The sequence below is a fragment of the Vipera ursinii genome (assembly GCF_947247035.1).
Source record: "Vipera ursinii genome assembly, chromosome: 16".
Lineage (NCBI taxonomy): Eukaryota > Metazoa > Chordata > Lepidosauria > Squamata > Viperidae > Vipera > Vipera ursinii.
The window spans coordinates 7010222-7034909 of record NC_139529.1 but is presented as its reverse complement, the minus strand read 5'-3'; the positions used below and the strand labels follow the sequence as shown (position 1 = coordinate 7034909).

The window sequence follows — 24688 nt, the reverse complement described above, 5'->3', positions numbered from 1 at the left end:
GCCCAACCCACCTCACAGGTTTGTGGTGGGGAAAATAGCAGCCTACCTCACAAGGGTGGTGTTCGGGGAGTCAGATTACTGTAAGCTCCTGGGCAAAAAAAACAGATCCCAGGATCAGTTGGGGGGGGAGCAGTGTGTGTCTGTCTGTCCATCTATCCATCCGCTCAACTTTCAAAGATAGCTATAGATTAGAAATAATGAAGATAGATGATAGATAGATAGATAGATAGATAGATGGATAGATAGATAGATAGATAGACAGAGAGACAGATAGAGAGACAGACAGATGATGGATGGGCGAACAGACAGGCATGACAGATAGATAGATAGATAGATAGATAGATAGATAGATAGATAGATAGATAGATAGACAGACAGACAGACAGACAGACAGACAGACAGACAGACAGACAGACAGACAGATGATGGATGGGCAGACAGGCATGACAGATAGATAGATAGATAGATAGATAGATAGATAGATAGATAGATAGATAGATAGATAGATAGATAGATAGATAGATAGACAGACAGACAGACAGACAGACAGACAGACAGACAGACAGATGATGGATGGGCAGACAGGCATGACAGATAGATAGATAGATAGATAGATAGACAGACAGACAGACAGACAGACAGACAGATGATGGATGGGCAGACAGGCATGACAGATAGATAGATAGACAGACAGACAGACAGACAGACAGATAGATAGATAGATAATGACAAAGGATGGATGGATGGATGGATGAGCAACAGGGATGAATGAAGAGAAGCGAAACTGAATCCCAGAAAGGAGAGGGGGGGGGGGAGAAGAGTGAAAGGCCACGCCCCTTGCGAGGAAGCCCCTCCCCGGCCTGCCGCTCAGCTCCTCCCCTCCTCCTCCTCCTCCTCCTCCCCGCGGGCGGGGTTTCCGCTTCCGCGGGTCGGCGGCGGCGGCGTGCCAGGGAGCTTCTGCCGCCCGCCCTCCCGGCGCGGCCATGGCGCGGAGCTCGCTCTCCTCGCGCTTCCGCCGCCTGGACATCGACCAGTTCGACGAGAACCGCTTCGTGGAGGAGCCCGACGGCGCCGAGGCCGGGAGCGGGGCCGGCGCGGCGGAGAGCAACGGAGGGCCCGGCCCGGAGGTGGAGGCGGCGCTGCGGCAATATCCTTTCGGGGGTCTCTCGCCCGCCGGGCTGGAGGAGGAGGAGGAGGAGGACTGCAAGACCCATGTGCCGCCCTGGTCGCCTGATCCTCCCAGGATCATTTGGGCCGGGGTCGCCGTCTGTCTGGCCGTCCATCTGTCCATCTTTCATCTCTATATCTATCCTTCCATCTGTCTACCTGTCATCTATCTTTCCTCTATCGACCTGTATCATGCATGGTATCTTCTCTTATTTATCTCCCTTCATTTTGTCTATCTCAGCTGTCAGTCTGCCTGTCTGCCCTACAGCTTGTCATCTGCCTATCCGTCCATCTCACCTATGTCTATTCATTTTATCCATCCATTTTTTCCATCTGACAGTTTGCCTATCCTCTGTTGTACCTAGTAATCTTAAATGCCGTTTATCCATTCTGTCATTTATCCTCTTTCTATCTATCTATCCTCTATTGTATCTAGTAATGCCGTTTATCCATTCTGTCATTTATCCTCTTTAATATCTATCTTTCTATCATCTAATCTATGTATCTGTGCCTTTCCAACCATTTATCCTTCTCTATATTCGGATACATCGATGTATCCATCCATTCTGTCCACCCACTCTGTCATTTCTCTACCTCCATCCTTGTACCCATGTCTTCCGTCTCCGTTTTATGTATCCCATCTATCATCCATCCATCCATCTATCTATCCATTCTGTCTATCATATCTCTCTATCCTACCCAACTCATCCTCCTGTCTTATCCATCCATTTGTCGTATCTCCCCCCCCCCCGCCCGCCTCTCCCCTGCCAACCTGGGTGGTCTTCCCCCTTCCTCAGTGGCTGCATCCTCATCTCTGTCTTGGGCATCGGTGCCCGGGTGTCGGGAGTTAAAAGCCCAACACGTCTCCATGGATGTTATGGGACCTTCCTCCATCTGGGCCTGGGAGTAGCTGAAGAGCGGATACAGCTCCTTGTCCGTTTCTCCTTTCCATGGTGGATTTTAGAATTTGGGTGGAGGTCCTCTCACAGACGACCCTTTTTAGGCGGTCCTTTCCCACTTTTTGGCTTAAGTCTCTCCTCCCGAAGGACTCCAGATATGCAGTTCAACCAGGCAAGCGACTAGACATTCATGCGTTATTCATGCTGGTTCAGGGTTTGGCCGAGTTTTGTTTTTTTTTGTTTTTTAATCTGGGTGAGTTGCCTGGAGGTGATTTTTGCTTCCTTCTTGGAAATCTAGAAACCCTATGGGGAATAATTTTACAACTCCCTGGCTAACCTCACCCTCACCTTCCCCCTGCAATAAATTTCCTGCTCCTGCTTTCTGTGTTGCTAGCCATTGAAGTGACCGCAGCCTCCTTTTAGATCTCTTTAACTGTTCTTTGCGTTTCTGGTGCTCTGGCGACTCTGGTGTCTATTTCTATCCGGGATTGGTCAATGCAGACGGGGTGCTTTCGGCATTTCTACACCCACAGTTCATTCCTAGCCTGCAGTGTCTTGCATCAGAACTCCCCTTTTGGCTCGTCTGTTCTGGTTTTGGCCCTCTTTTGCAGCGCATCTTTTTTTAAAGCCTTTTTCTTTTCCTGGGGCTGCAGGTTGAGGCCTGTCCTTGATCTAGCTGTGCAGTTGAGCATCTAACGGGAATTGCTTTCCGATTGCATGTTGTTGAAGGCGAAAGAATGAGGGGGCAGTCATCAAAGACATGTTGAGACAATGCCGGCACTGTGTGGGAATTTGTTCCCTGTGGTTGCCAGGTGCAGCAGCTGTGCAGGATGGGCCTTGTGACTTAGATCTGCCAATTTCTTTTCTTTTTCTGGAAGAGGAGAGCTTTAATAATAATAATAATAATAATAATAATAATAATAATAATAATAATAATAATAATAATAATAATAATGTTGGAAGGGACCTTGGAGGTCATCTAGTCCAACCCCCTACTCAGGCAGGAAACCCTATACTATTTCAGACAAATGGCTGGCCAGTCTCTTCTTAAAAACCTCCAGTGTTGAAGCATTCACAGCTTCTGGAGGCAAGCTGTTTCCTTGATTAATTGTTCTAATAGGAAGTTTTTCCTTAGTTCTAGGTTGCTTCTCTCCTGGATTAGTTTCCATCCAGCTTCTGAGAAGCCTTCAAAAAAAAAAACCTTTCAAAGGAAGGTGCGTAGCTTGGGCTGTGAACGAGAAGCTGGCACGCCTGCGGAGGTGCAATAATTTTAATAGGGCAGATTTGCTGTGGAATAAGGAAAAAACCCACCCCAGGGCGTCCTCAGTGTGCCAGGAATGACAAGACCTGTAAGGGCTGTGATGCATGCAGTTGTCATCTGCGGCATCAGGTTTGACAGGAAGGGACCAGTCTGGTTGGATCTGAAGTTAGGGATGGGGAAAAGGGGGGGGGGCTTGTTTCTGCCAGCCGGGATCCGCGAATGTCACTCGGCCTGTTCCTGATCATGCCCCGACAGATTTCTAGAATGTGGAGCAGCGAGAGGTGACGGGCAGAGCCATCCTCTGCTGATTCTGCCCTTTTCCAAGGTACCACAAGCAGGTCGAAAAAGGACAGAATTAAAATACCTTGGGGCACGGTGGAGGAAAAACAAAACAAAACAAAACACCACAATATTCTTTTAGGCTGCATTGGTGTCCTTTGCTTGGTTGACTTTAACCTTGACTTGGCTTTGCTGCGGCTTGGCTTGGCTTGTTTGATCAGCTGAGGAGTGTGCGCAACCCAGCCGATGGGTCAATTCTGTTACCGAGCTGCGTTATTCCGCGTCTTCGCTGGGCTAAATGGAATTATTTCTTTAGTTGTTCTCTGGAGGGGAGTGGGGGGGCAGATGTCACAAATTGTATATATATATATATGTATATGTATATATATATGCAGGGCTTTTTTTCTCATAGAACGCTCAGAACGGAGTTCCAGCACCTTTTTTGGATGGAACCTTGTAGGGTAGGTAAGGCGGGTTGTATGACATGTGTGAGTTCCGGCACCTTTTTCTTTTACAAAAAAGCACTGTATATATGTATAAATATATATATATATATATCCTGGATACCACAGTGGTTCTTTTTCCCAGAACGGCGAGGTTTATTATTATAGTTCATCATACAGCCAGTGCTTTAGGCTGGGTCGAATCCTTACTAAGGACCACGGGTAGCCACATGTTGTTTTGATACTATTATCATGGCTTGTGGCAGCCTGCCAGACTGGATTTGGCATTTTTGCCCACCTGTCGAGTCCTTCCCAAGAACCTGGGATGGGCAGATGGGCAGGAGGCTGTTCCTGAGGAAAGCTTCCATTTTAATATTATCTTGCTATCAGCCCTGGATCTGAAATCCCAAAGACTGTTTTAGAGCGACGGACAAACTACCTTGAATGAATTTCCTTGTAGATGTGAACGGCACCTTTCCAGTTGGATACATTAACTTGGGAGCTAAGCCTCACTGCTGGGAAGCCTTCATCAGTTGCTGGCCTTGTTAGTAGGGATGGTTAGATTGTTGGGGGGCGTTTTATGACTGCACCACGCAGCACAAGCTCCTTAGCTTAATTCATCGCACGGGGGACTTGCTCCGAGCCTTCCACGCAGCTTTACGAAACTCTCCCGGGAATAGCAAGAACCCAGGTGCAAAGGTAAAGGGGAGATTTTAATCTTGTTTTGTTTTGTTTTTCTCTTATCTCTCGTCTCCGATCCCATTGCCTTGACTTCCCTTGACCGTCTCTCCTCAGGAGCGGGCCCAGGAAGTGGTGCTGAAAGTCCTGACGGCCTTCAAGAGCAGCGAGATCGAGCAGGCGGTCAGCTCCTTGGACAGCGGCGGCATCGACTTGTTAATGAAGTACATTTACAAAGGGTTTGAAAAGCCGACGGAAAACAGCAGCGCCATTCTCCTGCAGTGGCATGAAAAGGTACACCGAGTTCCCATCGGCAAAGCTAAATTCCTCCTCCTGGGCTTGCCAAGGCCTCTCCCACCGTCGCCTCTCGACAGCCGGGGCGAATTACCTGTCTTAGGGGGTTTGAAGCAGGTTGCTGTGGCGTCAGCCCTGCTGGTTAGGCCGGACCGGCTACGTTTTTCTCTCCGAAACAGCCTTGGTCAATTTTGAGGGGGTCCTTGGCGCTCTCTGAGCTAGGTGGCTTTCACGACCCACCTAAGTGAACTGCTAGTTAACTTAGTTTGGGTCATGAGACGTCTGCAAGAAAAACCACCAAACTCGGAGGAGAAGCAGCCAAGGAGCCCTCCTCTCAATCCCGAGCTAGAACTATCCTCCTTTGCTGTTTTCTTTACGCCCAACCTGACAGCCAGGCCGAAGGCGGCGGCAGGAAATCCTTTGTCTGAAATGTGGTTTCACGCAGCACCTGCCCTGAAGGGTTTCAACGGTTTATGTGTATTTTTAACTTGGGTAGCAACCAAAAGAGACAGAATGGCCGGGCCCTGCCTGCGTTTCCTCTTTTCAGAGGCAGCTTTAATCAGCGTCTTCCTGATTAAAAACACCTCTAGAGCTGCTCGACAGTGAAAGGGGCAGCATGTGCAGTCGTTACAACCATCGCACGTCGCTCCCTCGGGGGACGTCCTAGCAAAAGGCAGCCGCGCAGGAAGTCTAAGAGCACGCGTTGAGTTTTGCTAGAGGGATGACAGGTGGGGGAGCCAGGCCAACAGGCCGCGGCTGTTAATCTTCCGTTTCGTCTTCTCTCGCCCTCTCAGGCACTGGCGATAGGAGGGCTCGGCTCGATCGTCAGGGTTCTCACCGCGCGGAAAACGGTCTAAAGAGCCGGGGGTCCCTTGACCCGAGATGCCAAGAACGATTTTGGGAGCCAGGAAGAGCCTCCCCATTTTGGTCACTCCTCCGGGACCGGCAGCCTCCCACCGAAACGCAGTTGGGAGAAGGGAGCAATCTCTTTTCTCTTTCCCCTGGAGGCACAGGAGGAAGTGAGCGTCCTCGTTTTCCGACTGACCGGACTGGCAGCCAGGAAGGGGGGGGGGAGGGGGGAAAAGACAGCCTGCAATTTGTGCGGCGAAGGGAAACGGGGTGTGTGACTTGCCTCGGCAACCAGATGCCTGTTTCCTGAGTGGCGGTTGCTGCCGTTGCTGCTCTGGCCCGCTGAAATGTGTACGCGTGTGTATGTGTGTGAAACTTTTAATTTAAACGTTAACACACGTTTGCGGTGTCCGGGGGTGGTGGTGGTGGTGTGGCGTGGGGAGGGGATGGTAGCTACTGTGCGAGAAGCGAAACGTTGGTCCGGTTTGGGGGTGTTAAGGGAAGGAAGGCATCGTTAAGCGAGTGGGGTTTTTTTTTTGTACATAGTTAAGAATAGCCGGGCTCGGCGCGAATGTCGGTTTCTTGTAAAGTGCCTGCTGCTCTTTAATTCAAATAAAGTTCTTGGAGAGTTAGTTTAAACCAGCTCTGGCTGATTGCTATGTCTTCCAATAAAGAGAGACCGAAAGGATTCCTTATGAAGAAGCAGGCAAAAACAAAACCAGCCACACCTCACTTTTTCCCCCCAAAAAATATTCATCATCTATATTCGCTTCCGTGCCTAGGAAACCAGGTTTGCTAGGTTTAAACAAAGCACAGCTTTGGACCGAGGCAGAAACCCAAGGCTTGTTTAAAACAGGGAGGGCCGGCACCTAAAACAGATGGCTGCCGTCAGTTATTCGTCAAGGAAAAAACTTGTTTTATTTGTACTCTGTGGTTTTTATGCTCCATCCCAAACAGTCTGGCTACTTTCTGCCCAGGTGGCAAATACGCTGGGAAAGGAACCAGATCTATGCTGCATTCCTTCTTCAATTAGCATTTGCTCTGTTTTTTTGAATCAGTTATGAAACTGGACCGGGCCACCCTGACTTGTTTTGAATGTGGGAGCCTTGGATTTTTGACCGGGCGGGTGGCGTTTCAGGTCAAAAAAGCCTAGATCGCTTTCTAGCTGCCTGTTTCCCACAATGACACAACGACCCCCATAAAGCTTTTTGAACAAAACAAGGCAGGATTACAACAGCCCTGGATCTTAGGAAGCGGCACCGTGTCAGGTGCTGCTGGCACAATAGTGGTTGAAGGAGGACAGGACAACGAGACACCCACGCTGTCACGCAGCCCCTCACTTGTTGTGATTTTAAAACCCACCCAGTGTGGTAGGGTAGATCAATAGGTTATCTCTCTCTTTCTCTCTCTCAAGTTGAAATAATCCTTTTGCAACAATAGCAGAGAAAGAGCCGATCGATTCAAAGAGGTCGACTTTTTCTTAGCTTTTTCCCATCAAGTTGGGTCAAGTCAGGCTGAAGAAATTGGTTTCGCCTCCTGAGGACCCCTGGCCAACCTAGGCATCCGGGAGTAGGGCCCCCAGCAGGACTTCTCGTCCCGAAGATGTCCCACCGAACGAGCAAGCGAGAAGGTCAAGAATCTCGTCGCCAGGGTTATTCCCAAAAAAAGTAATAATAATAGTCCTGTATTGCACCACAAATTAGGTCTCGCTCAAGCCGTCACATCCAAAGAGTCCATTATGTACACAGAACGAGCGGCCCACCCAGGGAAGCCACCTTTAAAATATAGACACAGGGCCAGGGGTAGTTTTATGTTCTCTCTGTACAAGGAAGGAGAAGTGCATTAGTTGCTACAACCCTCAAGTCTCGCACGCCAGCTTAACTATTTGAAAGAAAAAGGCTCCTGCTTTTAGAGGGCTTCATTCCGAATCGAAAAGACGACCAAGCTGGTAAAATACTGCCGCTTACCAACGCACAGGAAATAAGTGCGGTGTGGAACTGCAATTAGCAGCTTTTTTTTCCCCACCACCACCCACCCCCCCAAAGTGTGGCCTGCTGCATCAGCCTCTTAAATAGTTAAAAAAAAACCCAAACCTGCAGTTTTCTTGGCTAAAGGCCTGGCTTCAGTCGGTTTTAGGGAAAAAACAAAAACAAAGCACTGCTCTACAAGCCTGGGGTGTCCCAGGATGTGAATGTACCCATTTGTTGTTGTTTTTTGGTTTGGTTTTAAAAAAAAAAAAGCTATACAGGTTGAAAAGGTCCACGCTTGCTTTTTCGGCTCAGGATGAGAAGCGACTGCAATTTAGCCCGTCTAACCACCTGCCAAAGGGGTTTGATGATTTTAGTGCCCCACCCAATCTACGCTTTCCGGGTTTTGCAAACTGGGTTTGCAAAAAGCCTTCCCCTTGCCTCCCTACAGCTGGTTTTTGGTTGTTGTTTTTTTTAAAAAAAGCTAGAGCGCCGCGAAGGCCTGTTTAAAACCGTTTTTAAGAAGGAAAAAAAAAGAGGAGGAAAAAAAAAAGCTGGACCACTCTCTAGGGCTAATTCCCCGAAGCGCTTGCAGCCTCCTCCGAGCCGGTTAGCAACCCTCGGGCATGTAGTGTTAACGAGTGGCGGGGTTGGCCTGTGCCGGAGAAGGCCAAATTGCTTTCCATCTGCCAAAGGGTTACACACCGCCAGAAACGAGGGAAGGACTGAAAATATATATATATCCCTGCTGTGCGTCGCAAAAAGAAAAAACCCCAAAGGCACCTTAAGATGCCACCCCAGGTAACCCTTTCGGCCCTCAAAGCTGGAACAAGAGGGCCTCCTTTGGCGGGTCAGCTTCGTCAACCTCTTCCCCTGCCCCAAAGTTCACGGTAGCCTTGGGTCACCGCCATCAACATGGGCCGTTGTCAAGCTGCGTCTTTTCATGGGGAGGCGGGGGAAGAAAAAAAGAAAAAGCAACCCACAAAACCCAACAACCAGCGGGGAGTGAGCAGGACGTGCCGGAGGAGCTTCAGGACCACATCGTCCTTGGGTTGGAGATGGACGGTCGGACGGTGCCTCTGGGAAGCGGCTTGGACCCGAACCAAGACATCTGAAAGAGGGGAAGAGCCCCCCCCCAATTAGGCAGAGATCCTGAGGGTTTTTGTGAAGCTCAGGCCTGCTCATTGGTGGGGTGAGGGTAATGCCCACCTTTGTTTGCTTTGGCGCTGTCCAAAGGGTGAAGGGGCTGGGTTAGAAAATGGGGCCGTGAATTCTAGTTCTCCTTAATGCCAGTGCGGTTGGACTCTAGGCCGATGGCTCGCTTAACCCCACCGCCCTCTGCTCTTCTCCTACCGTTGCTTCTCTCTCTCCAACCCAACTCTCTGGTTCTTATTGGGAAAACAGGAATTATGTACTTTGCCTTGATTTGTACAAAATAAGGAATGGAAGACACATAAACCACTAGTGTTCCTCAAGGGCTGGAAACACACACACACACACAGACACACACACAAAAGCAAAGACTGGCACCAAGATGGAAACGGAAGAGAACCGTTCTTCGTTCCTAAACCGATCAGAGATTGCCATGAAGTGGTATGTAAGTCTCCAGGGCCGCTGCTAGTGCTACTAAGCGTGCAAATGGCCACTTTGGCAATGTGTGTGAAGCGTCAGAGCCTCGGTGGCCCTTTACCTTGTACTCCAGGGTTTCCTTGACCATGTTTTCTTCCTCTGCAGAGAAGCTGAGCAGCACAGACAAAGCCTTGATCAAATGGAGTGCCTGAAACGCCACAGGAGGGAGACCAAGTTACCCAAATGGAACATTTTAGACAACGTAAATTGGGTTACTGGAGAAAGGGAGGGGCAGCTGACCAGAAATAGGACTGTTTGCATGAAAAATAAAATCAATTTCCCTTCTGAATTCCCAGCAGAAGATGGCGGGTTATTTTCCATGGATATAAATAATAAATGTGCCAAAATTTAAATTGTCTTTCAATCTTTGACTTGGAAAGTCTAACCTTACTGTAAATGTCCCAAATTTGAGATATGCCCTACATTTATAACAGAGGTACTTTGTCAAGGTAAATAACCAATTTTCTTACCACCTGTATTGGTCTTTTCTCACTTTAAAGTAGGGGGTCTTCAAACTCGGCCCTTTTATGACTCCTGGACTTCAACTCCCAGAATTCCTCAGCCAGTGGGCCAGGAATCCTAAAAGGGCTGAGTTATATATATATGTATGTATAGGTAAAGGTTCCCCCGCACACGCGTGCTAGTCGTTTCCGACTCTAGGGGCCGGTGCCCATCTCCGTTTCAAAGCCGAAGAGCCAGCGCTTGTCCGAGGACGTCTCCGTGGTCATGTGGCCGGCATGACTAGACGCCAAAGGCGCACGGAACGCTGTTACCTTCCCACCAGAGCGGTCCCTATTTTTCTACTTGCATTTTTATGTGCTTTCGAACTGCTAGGTTGGCAGAAGCTGGGACGGGTAACAGGCACTCACTCTGCTACGCAGCACTCGGGATTATATATAGAGAGAGAGTCGGAAACGACTAGCACGCATGTGCGGGGGAACCTTTACATATATATATATGTATGTATGTATGTGTGTGTGTGTGTGTGTGTGTGTATATATATATATATATATATATATATATATATATATATATATATATATATATATATATATATATATATATATATATATATATACACTGCTCAAAAAAATAAAGGGAAAAGAAAATAAGACATCCTACTATTAAATACAGTACATTGTGTTGTTTAAGTGTTCCCTTTATTTTTTTGAGCAGTATATATATGTGTGTATATATGTGTATATATATATGTGTGTGTGTGTGCGTATGTATGTGTGTATGTATGGAGGTATGTAGACACACACACACTTTCCCCGTTTACCTCCGATTCCCGGCAGGACATGAATTTTAGCACCACGTGCTTCAGATACTCAAGGTTGACCTCTCGGGAATCGCTCAGATCGCAGTTGTTTGTCACAGTCAAACCAGCCGTGGGCACTTCGGGGACTTCGCCATCAGGTCGAATTTTCTGAAATGTGGAGAAAAATAAGAGAGTTGGTGGAAAAAGCAAGAGGGAGGGAGCCGAGCATCGTGCAAAGGACCATCTCATTTCCAGGGGGGGGTGTCTTCAGAGGGTTTTCAATATTAGGGTCCTAGGCTATCAAGCCCTGCACCAAGAAAAAGAACCTCCAGGGTTATCAATCTACACAAACCACTCAAGAGAATTAATGACATTTGTAAAAGTAGCCCTCAACTTAATGAGTACAATTCAGCTAAACGTTTCTGTGGCCAAGTGAAACAGGCCGCTGGGGACGATGGGCGCAGGCAGGGCTGCTGAACAGAAGCCGAAAGGGCAGATGCTGAGGCATAAAAGCCAGGACACCAGTTTGCTGAGGGTACATTTTACCCAGGAGAGTCAATACTCACGAGTTCTTTCTGCAAGGTCTTTTTAAGCTCTGCCATTCTCTGCTGAAGCTGCTTTATCATCTAGGGGGAGAGGGGGGGGGAGAAGGGAAAGAGGATCTTGAGTCCCCCAGACGGCCAAATATACAACCGCCCCCCTCCCCCCCAAAAAACTACTGGACATTCCTGACCACCTTGAGAAAGCAGGACAAGAAGGACTGGGCAAATTCATGGTCCACACTGCTATTTTGACACCTATGGGAAGAAAAGGGCCAATCTCCCACCATTTTAAGAGAGTTGCCTGCTCAAACATAGGACAGCAGGTCCGTGCTTGATGTCCCTGCCGTCAAACACGGATCTCTCGTCACTGTATTCCCACAAGTTAAAACCAGGAGTTCCCACCCAAAACCAGGCTCATAAAGTACATTGGCTGTGTCTATCCAAGCCGTGATGGTGGCTTAGTTGCGGCTCCTGGTTGGACTAGCCCTGATGAAAGAAGCTTGGCGTTGGAATTCCCTCAATCTGGAGGACGTCAACTCTACGCCCAACGAACGGGAAAGAGAAGTGGGCGCTTTCTTTGGCAGGAGGTGGGGAATTCCCCCAGGACATCTTGCTCAAATCTTTGCGACTCTTTTATCAATATTTCTAGGCGCTTGGCTTCTCTTGGAAAACCAAAAGAAATTCTTGGCTAGGTCCTCATGGTTTGGCGGTCCTGTGCTTGCAAAAGAGCCCATCTGAATTGCTCTCGGGAGAAGAACAAGGGGACGGCTCAGGAGAGTAGATCAGGGGTCCTCAAACTTGGCCACTTTAAGACCTGTGGGATTTCAACTCCCAGGATTCCTCAGCCAGCCATGCTGGGAGTTGAAGTCCACAAGTCTTAAAAGTGGCCTGGTTTGAGGAGCCCTGGACCAGATCATCAGAGGAGAAGATGGAGCAGGAAAAAAAGTCTTCACCTTGTTTTTTTCCACTATCTGCTGTTCCAGGTCTCGCTTCTCCTTCTGGAGCTGGACCGCATCTGAGGGAACCAGTTCTCCGTTGGGCTCCGCCTCTCCATCTTCAGAAAGGTGCAAGTGGTCTTCCAAAGCCATCGATGCGAGTTCCAGCACGGCAGCCTGGCCATCGAGAAAGAACAGAGTTCTTACCACTTCACAAGCGCATGGCACAACGTGCTGAGTGGGTCAGTTGGGGTGGTGGCGTGTGTGTGTGTGTGTGTGATTTGCAATACACAGCATGCTGGCTGCAGAATTCTGGCAGCTGAAGTCCACCCACATCTTTAAGGCCTGCCAAGGTTGAAAAGACACTCTTTCAAATGCTTCTGGGAGTTCTCCAAACGGCACGCCAAAGCCAGTTGCTCTCCAACATTTCTCCTGACAGAATCTGAGCCAAAGTCCTCAACCCCCGCCTGCCCTCCAGATCCCTTCGGAACCGAAATCCCTCTGGATTAAAGCCGCTCACTTGCTTCTCACTGGCTAAGAGGCGCTCTCGCTGTTCCTGCAGCTGCGTCTGGAGGAGCCCCAGGTCTTCTTGCAATGCTGCTTCCTTCTCGGCAGCCTGGCCCTTGCAAGAGTCAAGGATGGACTGCGACTGGTGCATCTGCAGCAAAAGCAGCTCATAATCTGGGGGGGGTGGAAAAGGCAGAGATCTTGTTGGGGGAGGAGCCACCACTGGGCTCCCATCAAGGTGGGAGAAAGAAAGAAAGCCAGTCTCCAAAGAACGCAACTTCATCTTCGGGACATCCTGGTTTAACTCTTCCTTAAGGAGAGCAACCGTCGACGGTGGGGATGTCCCTTCAGATTTGCTGCTTATGAATATTTATACTTACATTATCTATTGCCCGTGCATGTTTATGACCACCCTTTTCTCCACCTTTCCTGAAATTTATAAATATGAGCGCGTTCTTTTGTCTGTAGGAATCCCTCCCTATTTTTTTTCCTGGAGGAAATTCCTCCGGTGTGTGCCGAATAGTTACTGCAGTGAACTTTACTCATTTGATTCCACAACATACATACACACACACACACACACACACACACACACCATCGCTAGTAAACAGTAAGGACCACCTCCAATTTAAGATGTTCACACATTTGAAACCTGAATAGTAATGCTCAACACTACAAGCTAAGGTGGAGCTCCATGGAAGTGAGAAGGCAGACACGTAAAAAGACAGATTTTGAAAGGGACCAATAAAATTCTCTTGACGGTCTCACCTTGCCTTAAGGATTTTGCCTCTTCCTCCCGCTTCAGGAGACTGTCTGTTTTGGCTGTCATCTGTTGCTCCTTCTCCTGCAACGACAAGGTCAGATCGGCCACCTGACCCAGAAGAAAAGATCCATCAGTCGTCAGAACGGGATGCCGCTCTAAGCGCTGTTGCTATGTCTGCCTAGAATCCCTAGAAACCTACTCTTCTCTTTTCCCTCACGCCCTCCTCCTTCTTAAAGGTAAAGGTAAAGGTTCCCCCGCACATGCGTGCTAGTCGTTTCCGACTCTAGGGGCCGGTGCCCATCTCCGTTTCAAAGCCGAAGAGCCAGCGCTTGTCCGAGGACGTCTCCGTGGTCATGTGGCCGGCATGACTAGACGCCAAAGGTGCACGGAACGCTGTTACCTTCCCACCGGAGTGGTCCCTATTTTTCTACTTGCATTTTTACGTGCTTTCGAACTGCTAGGTTGGCAGAAGCTGGGACGAGTAACAGGCGCTCACTCTGCTACACGGCACTCGGGATTCGACCCGCCAAACTGCCGACCTTCTGATCGACAAGCTCAGCGTCCTAACCCACTGAGCCACCGCGTCCTCCTTCTTACTCCCTTTCAAACCTCCCTTGGGTGTTTCTGGGTGCCGGACACCCCTACGCGATCGACTAAGCAAGAAAAGAAGACGGGATTTTAAGTTCTTCTCTGCCACAGGATCTACGCCGCTGTGACTCATCACGACAGTTTGAAACAAACCATGGAGTACAAAGACCCTGCTCAGCTTCCTACCAATAGCCCAACCTCTAGTCTCGCGATGGGAGAACTCTTATCAAAAAGACTGGTGTGGTGCAGACTGGGTTCCACATCCAGCCTTCCAAAGAGAAGCAATCTGGACTCAGTGGCTACCTCCAAGCCAGGATACACTGCCTACCTGCTGTTGCAGCGACTTGCTCTGTTTCCGTGTCTCCTCCAACGTTTGGAGGACCTCAGTATGGCTGCTCAGTTGCGCCTGCCAAGGAGCGAGAATTTCAGGGTTAGAAGGCAGACGTGTCAACGCTGCTAACATCGGGTGTTTTTCCTTCGACAACGTAGGGAGATGCAACCATTTTCCTTCTTATGTTTTACTCTTACAATCAGTTAGAATTAGACGATTCTGGGGGGGGGGAGAGGAATGTGCATGGGAGTTTAGCTAGACATAACGACACTGTAGCTAGCGTGAGAACCAAGGTTATTGAAATAAGAGATGGTAAGAATTGACAGGCTGGAGAACCGGAGGGAAAGCCTGCATTTCAAACTCAGTATCTAGACAGACATAGGTGGTGGATTGAGGAATGAAGACGGACAGAGAGAGAGAGAAAGGGAGGGAGAAGGAGAAGAAAGGGTGGACAGACAGAGGGATATATGGGTGAATGGACCAGTATCTTCCGTCCTTAAGCAGCTGATATTCTTATCCAAGGATAGATTCTCTCTCTAGAGGTGGACAACGAAAGTAGCACCCTAAAGGGTTTGGGGTTCATGACCCCAAAAGGCACGATTCCTGCTGGCACGCTGGACACGAGCCCCACAACGATGAAAAACCTTGGCTCCCACCTGGAGTGTTTCCAATTCAGACTCTCCTTGCCTTAAGGAGCTTTCCAAATCTCCACATCTCTCTTTGAGTTTGGCGTTTTCTTTCTCCAGCCGGCTCTGCATAGGAAGAGGAACACAGACGGATAAACGCCAGGGAGGAAGAGAATCTGCACTCTTCGGGTTGTCCCCAGGCTCGAAAGAGGGCAGACTGTGCTCTCCAAAAGCGAAAGCCTGCGTCAACGTTTGGGGAGGAGGCCTTTCTGGACTCCCCACCGGTGATGGTGGGAGAGCGGGGGGACACAGAGAGAGCTTTGAAACGGAATCAGCCAGAAGACCAAGAAGAAAAGGGGCACTCACAGACTCTCGCTGGGCAGCTTCCCTTTCCAGCCTCTGGGCAGATTCAAGGGCAGAGACCTGCTTTTCCAACTGCTTCACTTGGTCCATCCACTGAGACTGCATGGAAGAGAGGTCTTCCCGGGATTTGGCCCGCTCCGACTCCAGATCCACTTGCTGAGGAGAGGAGAGGAAGAGAAGACGGAAAGAAAGGTGTTAAGTGGGGGAAGGGAAAAGGGAAAAGAAGGAAGGAAGGAAGGAAGGAAGGAAGGAAGGAAGGAAGGAAGGAAGGAAGGAAGGAAGGAAGGAAGGAAGGAAGGAAGGAGAAAGGAAGAAAGAAACAAAGAAGGAGGGAGGGAAGGGAGAAAGGAAAGAAGGAAGGAAGGAAGAAGGAGGGAGGGAAGGGAAGGGAGAAAGTAAGGAAAGAAAGAGGGAAGGAGGGAGGGAGGGAGGGAGGGAGGAAAGAAAGAGGTAACTCTAGCCCTCCACGAGGTGCATAACTGCTTAGAAGAAGAACGTGAAACTAAGGCAGCGAGAAAGGAACCCAGGTTTCACGGAAGTCGCGGAACAACTTCAACTCCAGCAATCCCCGTGGCTCCTTTTCGCGGCCTTTCGAGGACCTTTTCCCCTCTGCCACGTTGTGAGCAACGTTACCAGAAATGGGAAGCCAGACGCTTACCAGCTTTTGGATCTGGGATTCTTTCCCTCTGAGCTCATCTTGGCTCTCGGCCACGGCCTCCCGGGCAAGTTGGAGGGCTTGTTCCAAATCCTGCCGCTGAAAGAGGGGGGGGGGGAGAGGCTGTTCTCTCTCTGGTCCCCGCTCCTGCCCTCCCTCCCTCCCTCCCGTCTCTCCCTCCCTCCCTCCCGCCCTGCAAGGTTCCCGCGGAAGCGCTCACCTGCCGGGAAGTGCTCGCCTGGAGGCTGCGGAGGGATTCCTCTTTGGCCCTCAGGCCCGCCTCTTCGGTGGCCAACCTGCAGTTCAGCTGGTTGATCTGGGGAGAGAGAGAGAGAGACACGTCCGTCCTGCAGGTGACCCTCAGCTCAAGGAAGAGGCAGGGGGGCGCTCCCTGTGCAACTAGCCTCCAGCCCTCCAAGCCTCCTCGACTTAGGACCGTAATTAGGGCTGTTAAGTCACGGCAGTCATTAAGCCGCCCAATTTTACCACCTTTTTGCCAGTGGTTAAGCAAATCCTGGGTTGTTGGTTTTTTTTGCCAGAAACGGGTAGTGAACCCCAGTTTCAAGAAGAAGAAGAAGAAAAATTGCAGTCAGATGATAAACTGAGGACGACCTGCACATGCTCAGTGAATATCTCCAGAGCAAACTAGCGGCACTCAAGACTTCCTCTTTAAAATGAGTCTCTCGCCATTACCGAGGGGAGAATTTCCCCCCGAAACAGGCCATGGAAGCCGTCCCATTTTTTGCCCATCAACTCTCTCAAGAGTGGCAAGGTTTATTTTTGCTTGGTCTCACCTGAGTTTCCAGGAGATTTAGGCTCTCCTTGTGACCAGCTTGGGCTGTCAGAAGCTCTTGCCGAGTGTCTTCTAGGCTCTGCTCTAAAGCGTTTTTCTAGAGAAGGAAGGAAGGAAGGGAGGGAGGGAGGGAGGGAGGGAGGAAGGAAGGAAGGAAGGAAGGAAGGAAGGAAGGAAGGAAGGAAGGAAGGAAGGAAGGAAGGAAGGAAGGTTATCCCGCAGGAATTGATGGCGAACCAATCACAACTCAACAACCCTCTTTCTTCAACTGTGTCCACTTGCAATCTCTGCCTCAGGGCTGACTTGAATTCACTTCCCTTTGAGGCTCACTTGCGTTTCTGCCTAACAGGCTCCTGGCTTTCACGGATGGGTGGGAATTAAAACTCTGTGAAGTTTGAGCAACCAAAGACTCACAAAACTCTCTCAGGTGACCTCTTCCCGCTGCTGCTGCCGCCGCCGCCCATCTCTACTCACCTCTCTGAACAGCTGCTGAAAGTGCTCGTCCCCGGAGAGGCTTCCTTCCAGTCGCTTCTCCAAGGTGGCTACTTTCTCTTGCAGCTGACCCACCAGCTGGGTCTTCTCCTCCCCTTGGAGAGCCATCTGTTGGGACACACAGGCGAGAGGCTGTCGGGCACCTTGCCTTACAAGGGGGGGAAGGTCGCCATTCTCCGGCTGGAGATCTCTACCTTTTGCCTTTGCTCTTGAAACTCCAGCTTCAGAGACTGGTGTTCTCCTTGCAGCAGATCCAAGCTCTTTTCCACGCTGGAGGCAGCCAGCTGAGCCTAGAAGATTGAAGGAAAAGGTCCTGAGGTCTCACCTGGAACATCTGGGCTGAGGGACTTCTCGGATTTCTGCCTCTCCCCAGACGTCAACTATTCCTGGAACCTGGGTGCTTTCAAGACAGGCTGAACTCCGTACGCAAGGAAGCCAGCATACACTAGTTTACGGGTGGTGAGTAACCCAGGGTCCTTGCCCCTCAACTGGATTTCAAGCTACTGCTGGAGAACCCTCTGCAACTCTTGATTCCCACCAGCTAGCCAACCTGGTGGAGGCTGGCACTGTGATCCTAACCAGAGAGAGAAGAGGGCGCGAGAACAAGAGGAGACACCCACCCCTGCTCTCCCCTGCCCATTAAATTTCATCATTCCTCCCAAGGAGCTCCACCTTTCTACCGAGGAGTGGCAAAGAGCCGAACGTCGTCAACGGAAAGGCTCCTCTGCGTCGTACCCAGCAGGGAAGTGGATTTTTCTAAGAAGGCCACCCTCAAGCAGCGTCGGTCTCCCCTCCCTGCTGCTTGCAGAGGCTGGGCAGCTACGGACGTCGGGGTGCCAGGCACCAAGGGAAAGCGTAGAGGAGGATCCAGAACTTGGCAACTGACCTTCTGCAGATCTACTGACACGCGTTGGACATAGGACTGCAAATCTTGGTTTCGCTCTTCCAAGCTGGTGATCTTGTTTTCTGCGCTCACCCTGGCACTTTGGAGCTCATCCCTGCGCCGGAGATGGGAAGAAGACGTCGGTAAAAGAAGTCGCTAAACTGAGGAGCCAGATTGTTGCGGGGGGGAGCAACGTGCTGACTCTGTAAACCGCTTAGATTATTTTATTTTATTTATTTTATTTTTATTACATTTATATCCTGCCCTTCTCCGAAGACTCAGGGCGGCTTACAAGCTTAGCAAAGATTAGATTAGATTAGATTTATTGAATTTATATGCCACCCTTCTCCCTAAGGACTCAGGGCGGCTCACAACCAAAAATTTAAGAAACATGGAATACAAAATTTAAAAAGAATTAAAAAGTAAATGTAATAGATAACATGACAATTTAACTCAATAAAAGCCAAATTTAAAAAAAACATAAAGTCAGTACAGACCCGCTTGTTGGAATAACCAAGTCTTTAGGTCACGGCGGAAAGACCGAAGGTCAGGGGCCGTCAGCAGCTCCGGAGGCAGTTCGTTCCAGAGTGTCGGCGCGCCCACAGAGAAGGCTCTACCCCTGGGGGTTGCCAGCCGGCATTGCCTAGCCGACGGCACTGAGGCCGACTCAGTGGGAGCGAACCGGGCGATGGGAGATTGACAATGGCAGCAGGTGGTCTCGCAGGTACCCCGGGCCTAAGCCATTTAGGGCTTTAAAGGTTATTACCAGCACCTTGAATCGCACCCGGAGGGCAACCAGAAGCCAATGCAGCTCGCGCAGGAGTGGTGTAACATGGGAGTACTGAGATACTCCCATAAGCACCTGCGCGGCCGCATTTTGCACCAGCTGAAGCCTCCGGGTGCTCTTCAAGGGCAGCTCCATGTAAAGAGCATTGCAGTAATCCAGGCGAGAAGTGACGAGGGCGTGGGTGACCGTGCATAGGGCATCTCGGCCCAGAAAGGGGCGAAACTGGCGCACCAGGCGAACCTGTGCAAAGAGAGGGCTGTGCAGCGGTATATAAGTCTAAGGGCTGTGGCTTCTCCTACCTTTCCATGGTAAGGTCCCTCTGCTCTTGCTGCAGCTCCTGAACCTCTGCGGCCAGGCGTGAGGACAAGTCCCGAGAGGCCTGCAGCTCATCTCGGGTTTGCAGCAACTCCTGGGTGCAAGATCTCATCTCTCCCTCCATCCGGGCCAAGGTCTCCTCCTTTTTCAGAAGCTAGATGTTTACAAGGACCCCTTATTTTTTTTAAAATAATAGTTTATTCAAAGACAGTTAAAATAAAGGTAAAGTTTCCCCCGCACATGCATGCTAGTCATTTCCGACTCTAGGGGCCGGTGCTCATCTCCGTTTCAAAGCCGAAGAGCCAGCGCTTGTCCGAGGACGTCTCCGTGGTCATGTGGCTGGCATGACTGGACGCCAAAGGCGCACGGAACGCTGTTACCTTCCCATCGTAGTGGTCCCTATTTTTCTACTTGCATTTTTACGTGCTTTCGAACTGCTAGGTTGGCAGAAGCTGGGACGAGTAACAGGCGCTCACTCTGCTACGCGGCACTCGGGATTCGACCCGCCAAACTGCCGACCTTCTGATCGACAAGCTCAGCATCCTAACCCACTGAGCCACCGCCTCCCTCAAAAGTTAAAATACAAACAGCAAAATATTTAAAAGAAACAAAAGGGGGGGGAAGACAACAGACGCTAAAAAGAAAGTGTCTCATGGGAAAAAAAGACACGAATACAAACACACACACTGTCCTTCCCAACTGAATCCTGATTATTGTAATATAATGTACGTAAACGATGTTTACAGGGAACCCATTCGAATCTGACAGGCCTAACACAGGGGGTTCTCTCAGCCCAGCAAACCCGCCCCTCGGATTAAATTCTGCTGGGGAAAATGAGGAATAAAGATATCAGAGGTTGACACAGACTTGACGTTGCCTAGTTTGGGGGGGGGGAACGAAATGTCTGCAAGAAAACCACAAGCTCAGAGAGCACCCAGGGGCCCTGAGATCATGTTGAGTTGGGACATTTTCCCAAGTCTTTGGAAAAGGCTCCGCTCTTTCAAATGGAGGCTTCATGGGGACTTGCACGCAACACAGGATGGAACGAAAGGGTTTGCCCACCCATAAGGTGGGGGGGGGGGAGAGGGGGAAGGAAGGCACAATTCAAAATGGGGGGGGGGAAATATATATTTAAGAGTGAGCCTGGTGCATTTGGGACCAGAAGCCAGAGCTCCATCAACCCACATCCCCGAAGAAAATTCGGAGCCTCAGCCTGATATGCCCCAACCCACCCACCCCCCAGGGACCCTCACCATGTGCTTGATTTTTGCAATCTCCTGCTGTTGGAAGCCTTCCAGCTCGTCAATTTCATCCCTCTTCAGGAACAAATTCAAACTCTGTTCTCTCATTTCTTGCAACTGGGCCGAAAGGAGCTTCCTCTCCTGTTTGGCAGCCGACGTACAATTATTATTATCTATTAAATTATTTATTAAATTTTTATACCGCCCTTCTCCCGAAGGACTCAGGGCGGTCGGTGTACAGGGCAATAAATATCAGAATATAAATACAAAAGTTAAAAGAAGTTAAAAGAATTAAATAGTCATGCCCAATATAATACAATGATTAAAACTATGTTAAAATTAGATCCAACCCTAAACCCAACCTTAAACCCAACCCTAAACCCATCAAACCAGGCCAGATTGTTCAAATAAATAAGTTTTAAATAAGCATGGGGGGGGGGAAATAAAAAATAAAAAATAATAAGGAAGGAAAGTCTCGACTTCGGGGCAAAACTCAACCAGGTTTGGAAAGATCTTTTAAGGAGGGGGAACTTTCGTTAAGAGGTTTAAGATCTGGAAATCCGGCCTTAGGAGACACTTAGGAGACATTTGGACCCTTTCCTTGGGACAATCTTGCACTGGTTTAAAGAAACGATTTTGCCAATCATATTCCAAGACTGACATGAGCCTAATTTATTTGCAGGGTTATTAGATTGGTAACTTATTATGCCCACCTTTTTGGAAGAATTCCAGGGTATAATACTGCAATTGCTAATAATATTAACAGTCTTGCTCATTCTCTAAGCAGGCCGAAACGAGATTTGACACAATTCAGGCCCTTCGACCCCCATCCGCCCTAAAGCATTTTTTTTTCTTTCTTTCTTTCTACAGCACCTCTTAAGAGACCCCAAAGTCCCCCATCTGAGTCCTCCAAGGCCTTCATTCTGGATGAACCCGACAACCCGTCTTTGCCCATCCTCGGTTGCAAGCCAGCTCCTCACCTTTTCCAGATGAGACAGTTTCTCCCGCCACTCCTGGGGAAAGAAAAAGGGACAGCTCAACATCAGCATGGCTGCCCAGCACGAAAGAGACGCTGGAGGGCTCGATAAAAGCAAAGCCAGGGACCCAGGCAGAGACTAGCAAGGCCCAGAGGGAAGAAGCAAAAAACGCCTGCTCTGACATCACGAAGCAGCATCGGCAGCAGCATCGGCAGCAGCCGAGATGCTTTTGTGACATCACAGCTCTCTGATTCCTTAAAAGGCCCAGTCGTTCGGTCTATTTCACAGGTCTGCAACCCGCAGCTTCGGAGCCGCATGCGGCTCTTTCGGCCGTCCCCTGCGGCTCCCAGTCCTCTGCCATGTGCAGTCCCCCCCCCAAACAAGTTGGGACTAAAAAAGTTCAACCAATCAATTTAAATATGCAGGGTAGGTGCATAGCTCACCTTGGCTCCACTCTTCAAACCCTGTTCCGCACATGCGCGCATGTACGCGCATGCGCACACAGTTTTTGCGGCTCCCAGTTTTTCCTTTTGTGAGGGAACCGGTTCCGAGTGGCTCTTTCACTGTTTCAGGTTGCTGATCCCTGGTCTATTTCATACTTCTTACTCCCCCACCGTCTTCCTCAGAAAGAGGAAGCACTCCCACCAGAAATTCTGAAGCGGTGGGGTGGGGAGGAGAAGGGAAGTGCCCCCAAACAACAGAAATTTAGCAACGGACATTTTGGGGCTCCAGTTGCGGTTGAAAGTCTGTGTGAAACAGCTTCCAAAATGCCCGTGGGATAATCCCCGAAGCGAATGAGAGGGCAAAGCAGCAGCTGTGGTTAGATAGCTTTCCGACGTTGTTGGGTTTTTTTCCTGGAAGGTCCCAGAAACCAGGAAAATCTCTCGTCTCTCGGTTTTATTATGCCACCTTCGAGGCAGAGTCGTCGCGACACCCACGGATTTCGCAGAACAGCTACCTGGTCTTTCTTCTCCAGCGCCAGGCTCAACCCTTCCTCCATCTTGGCTATGCTGGCCTGGTGTGCTTCGTTCTGCTCCTGCAGCTTCTTCACAAAGGCTGTGGGGAAGACAACAGGAAGGTGTGAATGGAGCGGAAGGGGGGCTGTGCCTGAATGAAAGCTGAGGTCTGCCCGTTAGGGAAAAGACGGACGGGCGCCTAGCCAGAATGAAGCTCTCTATATCCAATAATGGACTTGCTAACTGGCGGCAAACTCAATTTTTATCCACCTAGCTCAGGGGTCAGCAACCTGAAACAGTGAAAGAGCCACTCGGAACCGGTTCCCTCACAAAAAGAAAAACTGGGAGCCGCAAAAAATGTGTGCGCATGCACGTACATGCGCGCATGCGCAGAACAGGGTTTGACTGAAGAGTGGAGCCAAGGCGAGATATGCACCTACCCTGCATATTTGAATTGATTGGTTGAACTTTTTTAGTCCCACTTTTTTTTTTACTGCACATGGCAGAGGACTGGGAGCCGCAGGAGACGACTGAAAGAGCCGAATGCGGCTCCGGAGCCGCGGGTTGCAGACCTGTGACCTAGCTGCTCTCTCTATAATTTTGCTGGGAAATGTGACGCATGGAGAGATGGTCCTCCTTTAGCAACATAAATTGGGACCGGCAACTCGGCCGTGAAATGAAGCGGTGGCTATGCGGGATCGCGCCGATGATCTGACATCAGCTTTCTTCGGCTTTACAGACCTGCGAAGGTCACGAAGCCAAGGTTGCTTTTCCATCCTCAGAATTGCAAACGGTTGCTAAACAAGGAGGTAACACTGATGAGGTTTCCTCCCACCCAACCCCCCCAATAAGATTTATTTATTTATGAAATGTATTGGCCACCCATCCTAACAGGTGTAATTGTGAGAAATGGTCAAAAGTCGCTTTTTTCAATGCTGCTGGAAATTTGAACGGTCGCTAAACGAACTGTTATATCTCAATGACTGCCTGTAGTTTATGAAACTTAAATAAACAGCAGCCCTGCAAACAAACAGCCTCTCTATCCAAGAAGGATGCTGCCCCGTGCTATATTATTTCAAAATTGTTCTCCTGAAGTTTCTAATGCTTCATCAAATGGGAAATAAGTAAAGGGTACGTACAATCCTGATGTGTCTCTAACGCATTTTCAAGCTTCTCCTTGATCTTCTGCAGATTTCGGACCTGTTCAGCATAATCTTAGTGGAAAGACAGGGCGGCACCAGTTACAGACAGACAAAGGCAAAGAAAAAAAGAAAGAAAGAAAGGAATTCGATCTTTTAAAATATGGATGGAAAGGAACAATGATTTTACAGTCTTAGAATCATAAACTCCTCCAGGCTAATAACAAGGTATCACCGTCATTACGGCCCTTGAAATATGAAGGCAGACGAGACAGAACGGAAGTAAAATAAATTTGCCAACGAAAGGAATATTTTACCCGTGATGCAAGGAAAGGGACAGGGGCTTTTGAAAGCCCCTTTCCACTCCATATAGCTTCCAGTCCTTTGGAGCAAATTGCAAAGAAGCCCTTTCAGATTCTCCAGGAGGTGGGGGGGGGGGGAAATCTCCCAGAGACCGTCCACTTTGTCGCAAAACAGGAAAGCAGCAACTATGTTGTCAAAAGTGTGACTTTTGAACAGTAGTCAGGCTGCTGGAGTAGAGGTGAGGCCACAGAAACTCATGGAAGGGCTTTGTGCATTTGTCACCCTTTGACTAGCCTCGTGAGGTTGCCACAGAGAGAAAAGTGAAGGTAGGAGGGCTATCAAACCAGCTTTGGGCTTTGGAAGGAAACTCTGGCATACATGTCTAACCCACAAATAGACAAAGTGGGCTGTAGACGGGAAGCGGAAGGCACGATAAAACATTTGCTGGGAGGTATGCATGCGCACATCCATATATTAAGAGTACTGGAGCTTTAAAATCGGAGAGATGTACAATGGCTGACTGTCATTCATTTGAAAAAGGGATGGAGGAGAGCATCTATGGGTTTTTGTTTTAAAACAACAACCAGTGTCCCCCTCTGTACGGCAAGAAACGTACCGGATAGCTTGATTTCTAGCTTCCGTATTTGTTCATTTCTTCGGAAGAGTTGAGACGAGAGGTCTTCTCTGGAGCTGCTTCCGTCAGATGGCTTGGTAGGCAGAAGAAACAGAGAGAGATTAAGATTAATTTCTGGAATGGGCCAACCC

General features: G+C 49.4%; 2 protein-coding genes across 7 annotated transcripts in view; one reads left to right on the top strand and one right to left on the bottom strand.

Annotated features, from left to right (window-relative positions):
* Nucleotides 1-937: 937 nt before the first annotated feature.
* On the top strand, nucleotides 938-6509 carry ARPC5L (actin related protein 2/3 complex subunit 5 like). Of its 3 annotated transcripts, none has more exons than XM_083374961.1 (4): nucleotides 938-1127; nucleotides 4647-4748; nucleotides 4845-5021; nucleotides 5816-6509. In XM_083374961.1, the coding sequence occupies exons 1-4, from the start codon at nucleotides 984-986 to the stop codon at nucleotides 5876-5878; spliced, it is 486 nt and encodes a 161-aa protein (XP_083231087.1). In that variant the 5' UTR covers nucleotides 938-983; the 3' UTR covers nucleotides 5879-6509. The 3 variants fall into 3 exon arrangements, with proteins under 3 accessions (XP_083231087.1, XP_083231085.1, XP_083231086.1); XM_083374959.1 differs by having other exon boundaries at nucleotides 938-1147; nucleotides 4676-4748; XM_083374960.1 differs by lacking the exon at nucleotides 4647-4748.
* Nucleotides 6510-6769: 260 nt separating this feature from the next.
* The window catches only part of GOLGA1 (golgin A1), a 22058-nt gene continuing 4139 nt past the window's right edge, over nucleotides 6770-24688 (bottom strand). The window contains exons 3-24 of one of the 4 annotated variants that reach the window (XM_083374955.1): nucleotides 24540-24630; nucleotides 23621-23695; nucleotides 22484-22581; nucleotides 21529-21561; nucleotides 20561-20689; nucleotides 19292-19461; nucleotides 18209-18320; nucleotides 17517-17612; nucleotides 17305-17430; nucleotides 16832-16927; nucleotides 16258-16353; nucleotides 16041-16136; nucleotides 15386-15538; nucleotides 15050-15145; nucleotides 14391-14468; nucleotides 13480-13582; nucleotides 12725-12885; nucleotides 12223-12381; nucleotides 11294-11353; nucleotides 10749-10895; nucleotides 9528-9614; nucleotides 6770-8948 (exon numbers count right to left, since the gene is read on the bottom strand). In XM_083374955.1, the coding sequence (XP_083231081.1) occupies nucleotides 8868-8948; nucleotides 9528-9614; nucleotides 10749-10895; nucleotides 11294-11353; nucleotides 12223-12381; nucleotides 12725-12885; nucleotides 13480-13582; nucleotides 14391-14468; nucleotides 15050-15145; nucleotides 15386-15538; nucleotides 16041-16136; nucleotides 16258-16353; nucleotides 16832-16927; nucleotides 17305-17430; nucleotides 17517-17612; nucleotides 18209-18320; nucleotides 19292-19461; nucleotides 20561-20689; nucleotides 21529-21561; nucleotides 22484-22581; nucleotides 23621-23695; nucleotides 24540-24630 (2343 nt within the window). In that variant the 3' untranslated portion in view covers nucleotides 6770-8867. Of the gene's footprint in view, nucleotides 8949-9527; nucleotides 9615-10748; nucleotides 10896-11293; nucleotides 11354-12222; nucleotides 12382-12724; nucleotides 12886-13479; nucleotides 13583-14390; nucleotides 14469-15049; nucleotides 15146-15385; nucleotides 15539-16040; nucleotides 16137-16257; nucleotides 16354-16831; nucleotides 16928-17304; nucleotides 17431-17516; nucleotides 17613-18208; nucleotides 18321-19291; nucleotides 19462-20560; nucleotides 20690-21528; nucleotides 21562-21968; nucleotides 22106-22483; nucleotides 22582-23620; nucleotides 23696-24539; nucleotides 24631-24688 lie in introns of those variants that run through there. The other 3 variants (XM_083374956.1, XM_083374957.1, XM_083374958.1) reach the window with 3 other exon arrangements.

What these genes read in the sequence shown, in the direction of transcription:
- ARPC5L (XM_083374961.1), top strand. Translation starts at nt 984, where the DNA reads ATGGCGCGGAGCTCGCTCTCCTCGCGCTTCCGCCGCCTGGACATCGAC. An exon ending in GCAAGAACCCAGGTGCAAAG is followed by an intron (nt 4,749 to 4,844) that starts GTAAAGGGGAGA and finishes GTCTCTCCTCAG; the next exon opens with GAGCGGGCCCAGGAAGTGGT. An exon ending in TCCTGCAGTGGCATGAAAAG is followed by an intron (nt 5,022 to 5,815) that starts GTACACCGAGTT and finishes TCGCCCTCTCAG; the next exon opens with GCACTGGCGATAGGAGGGCT.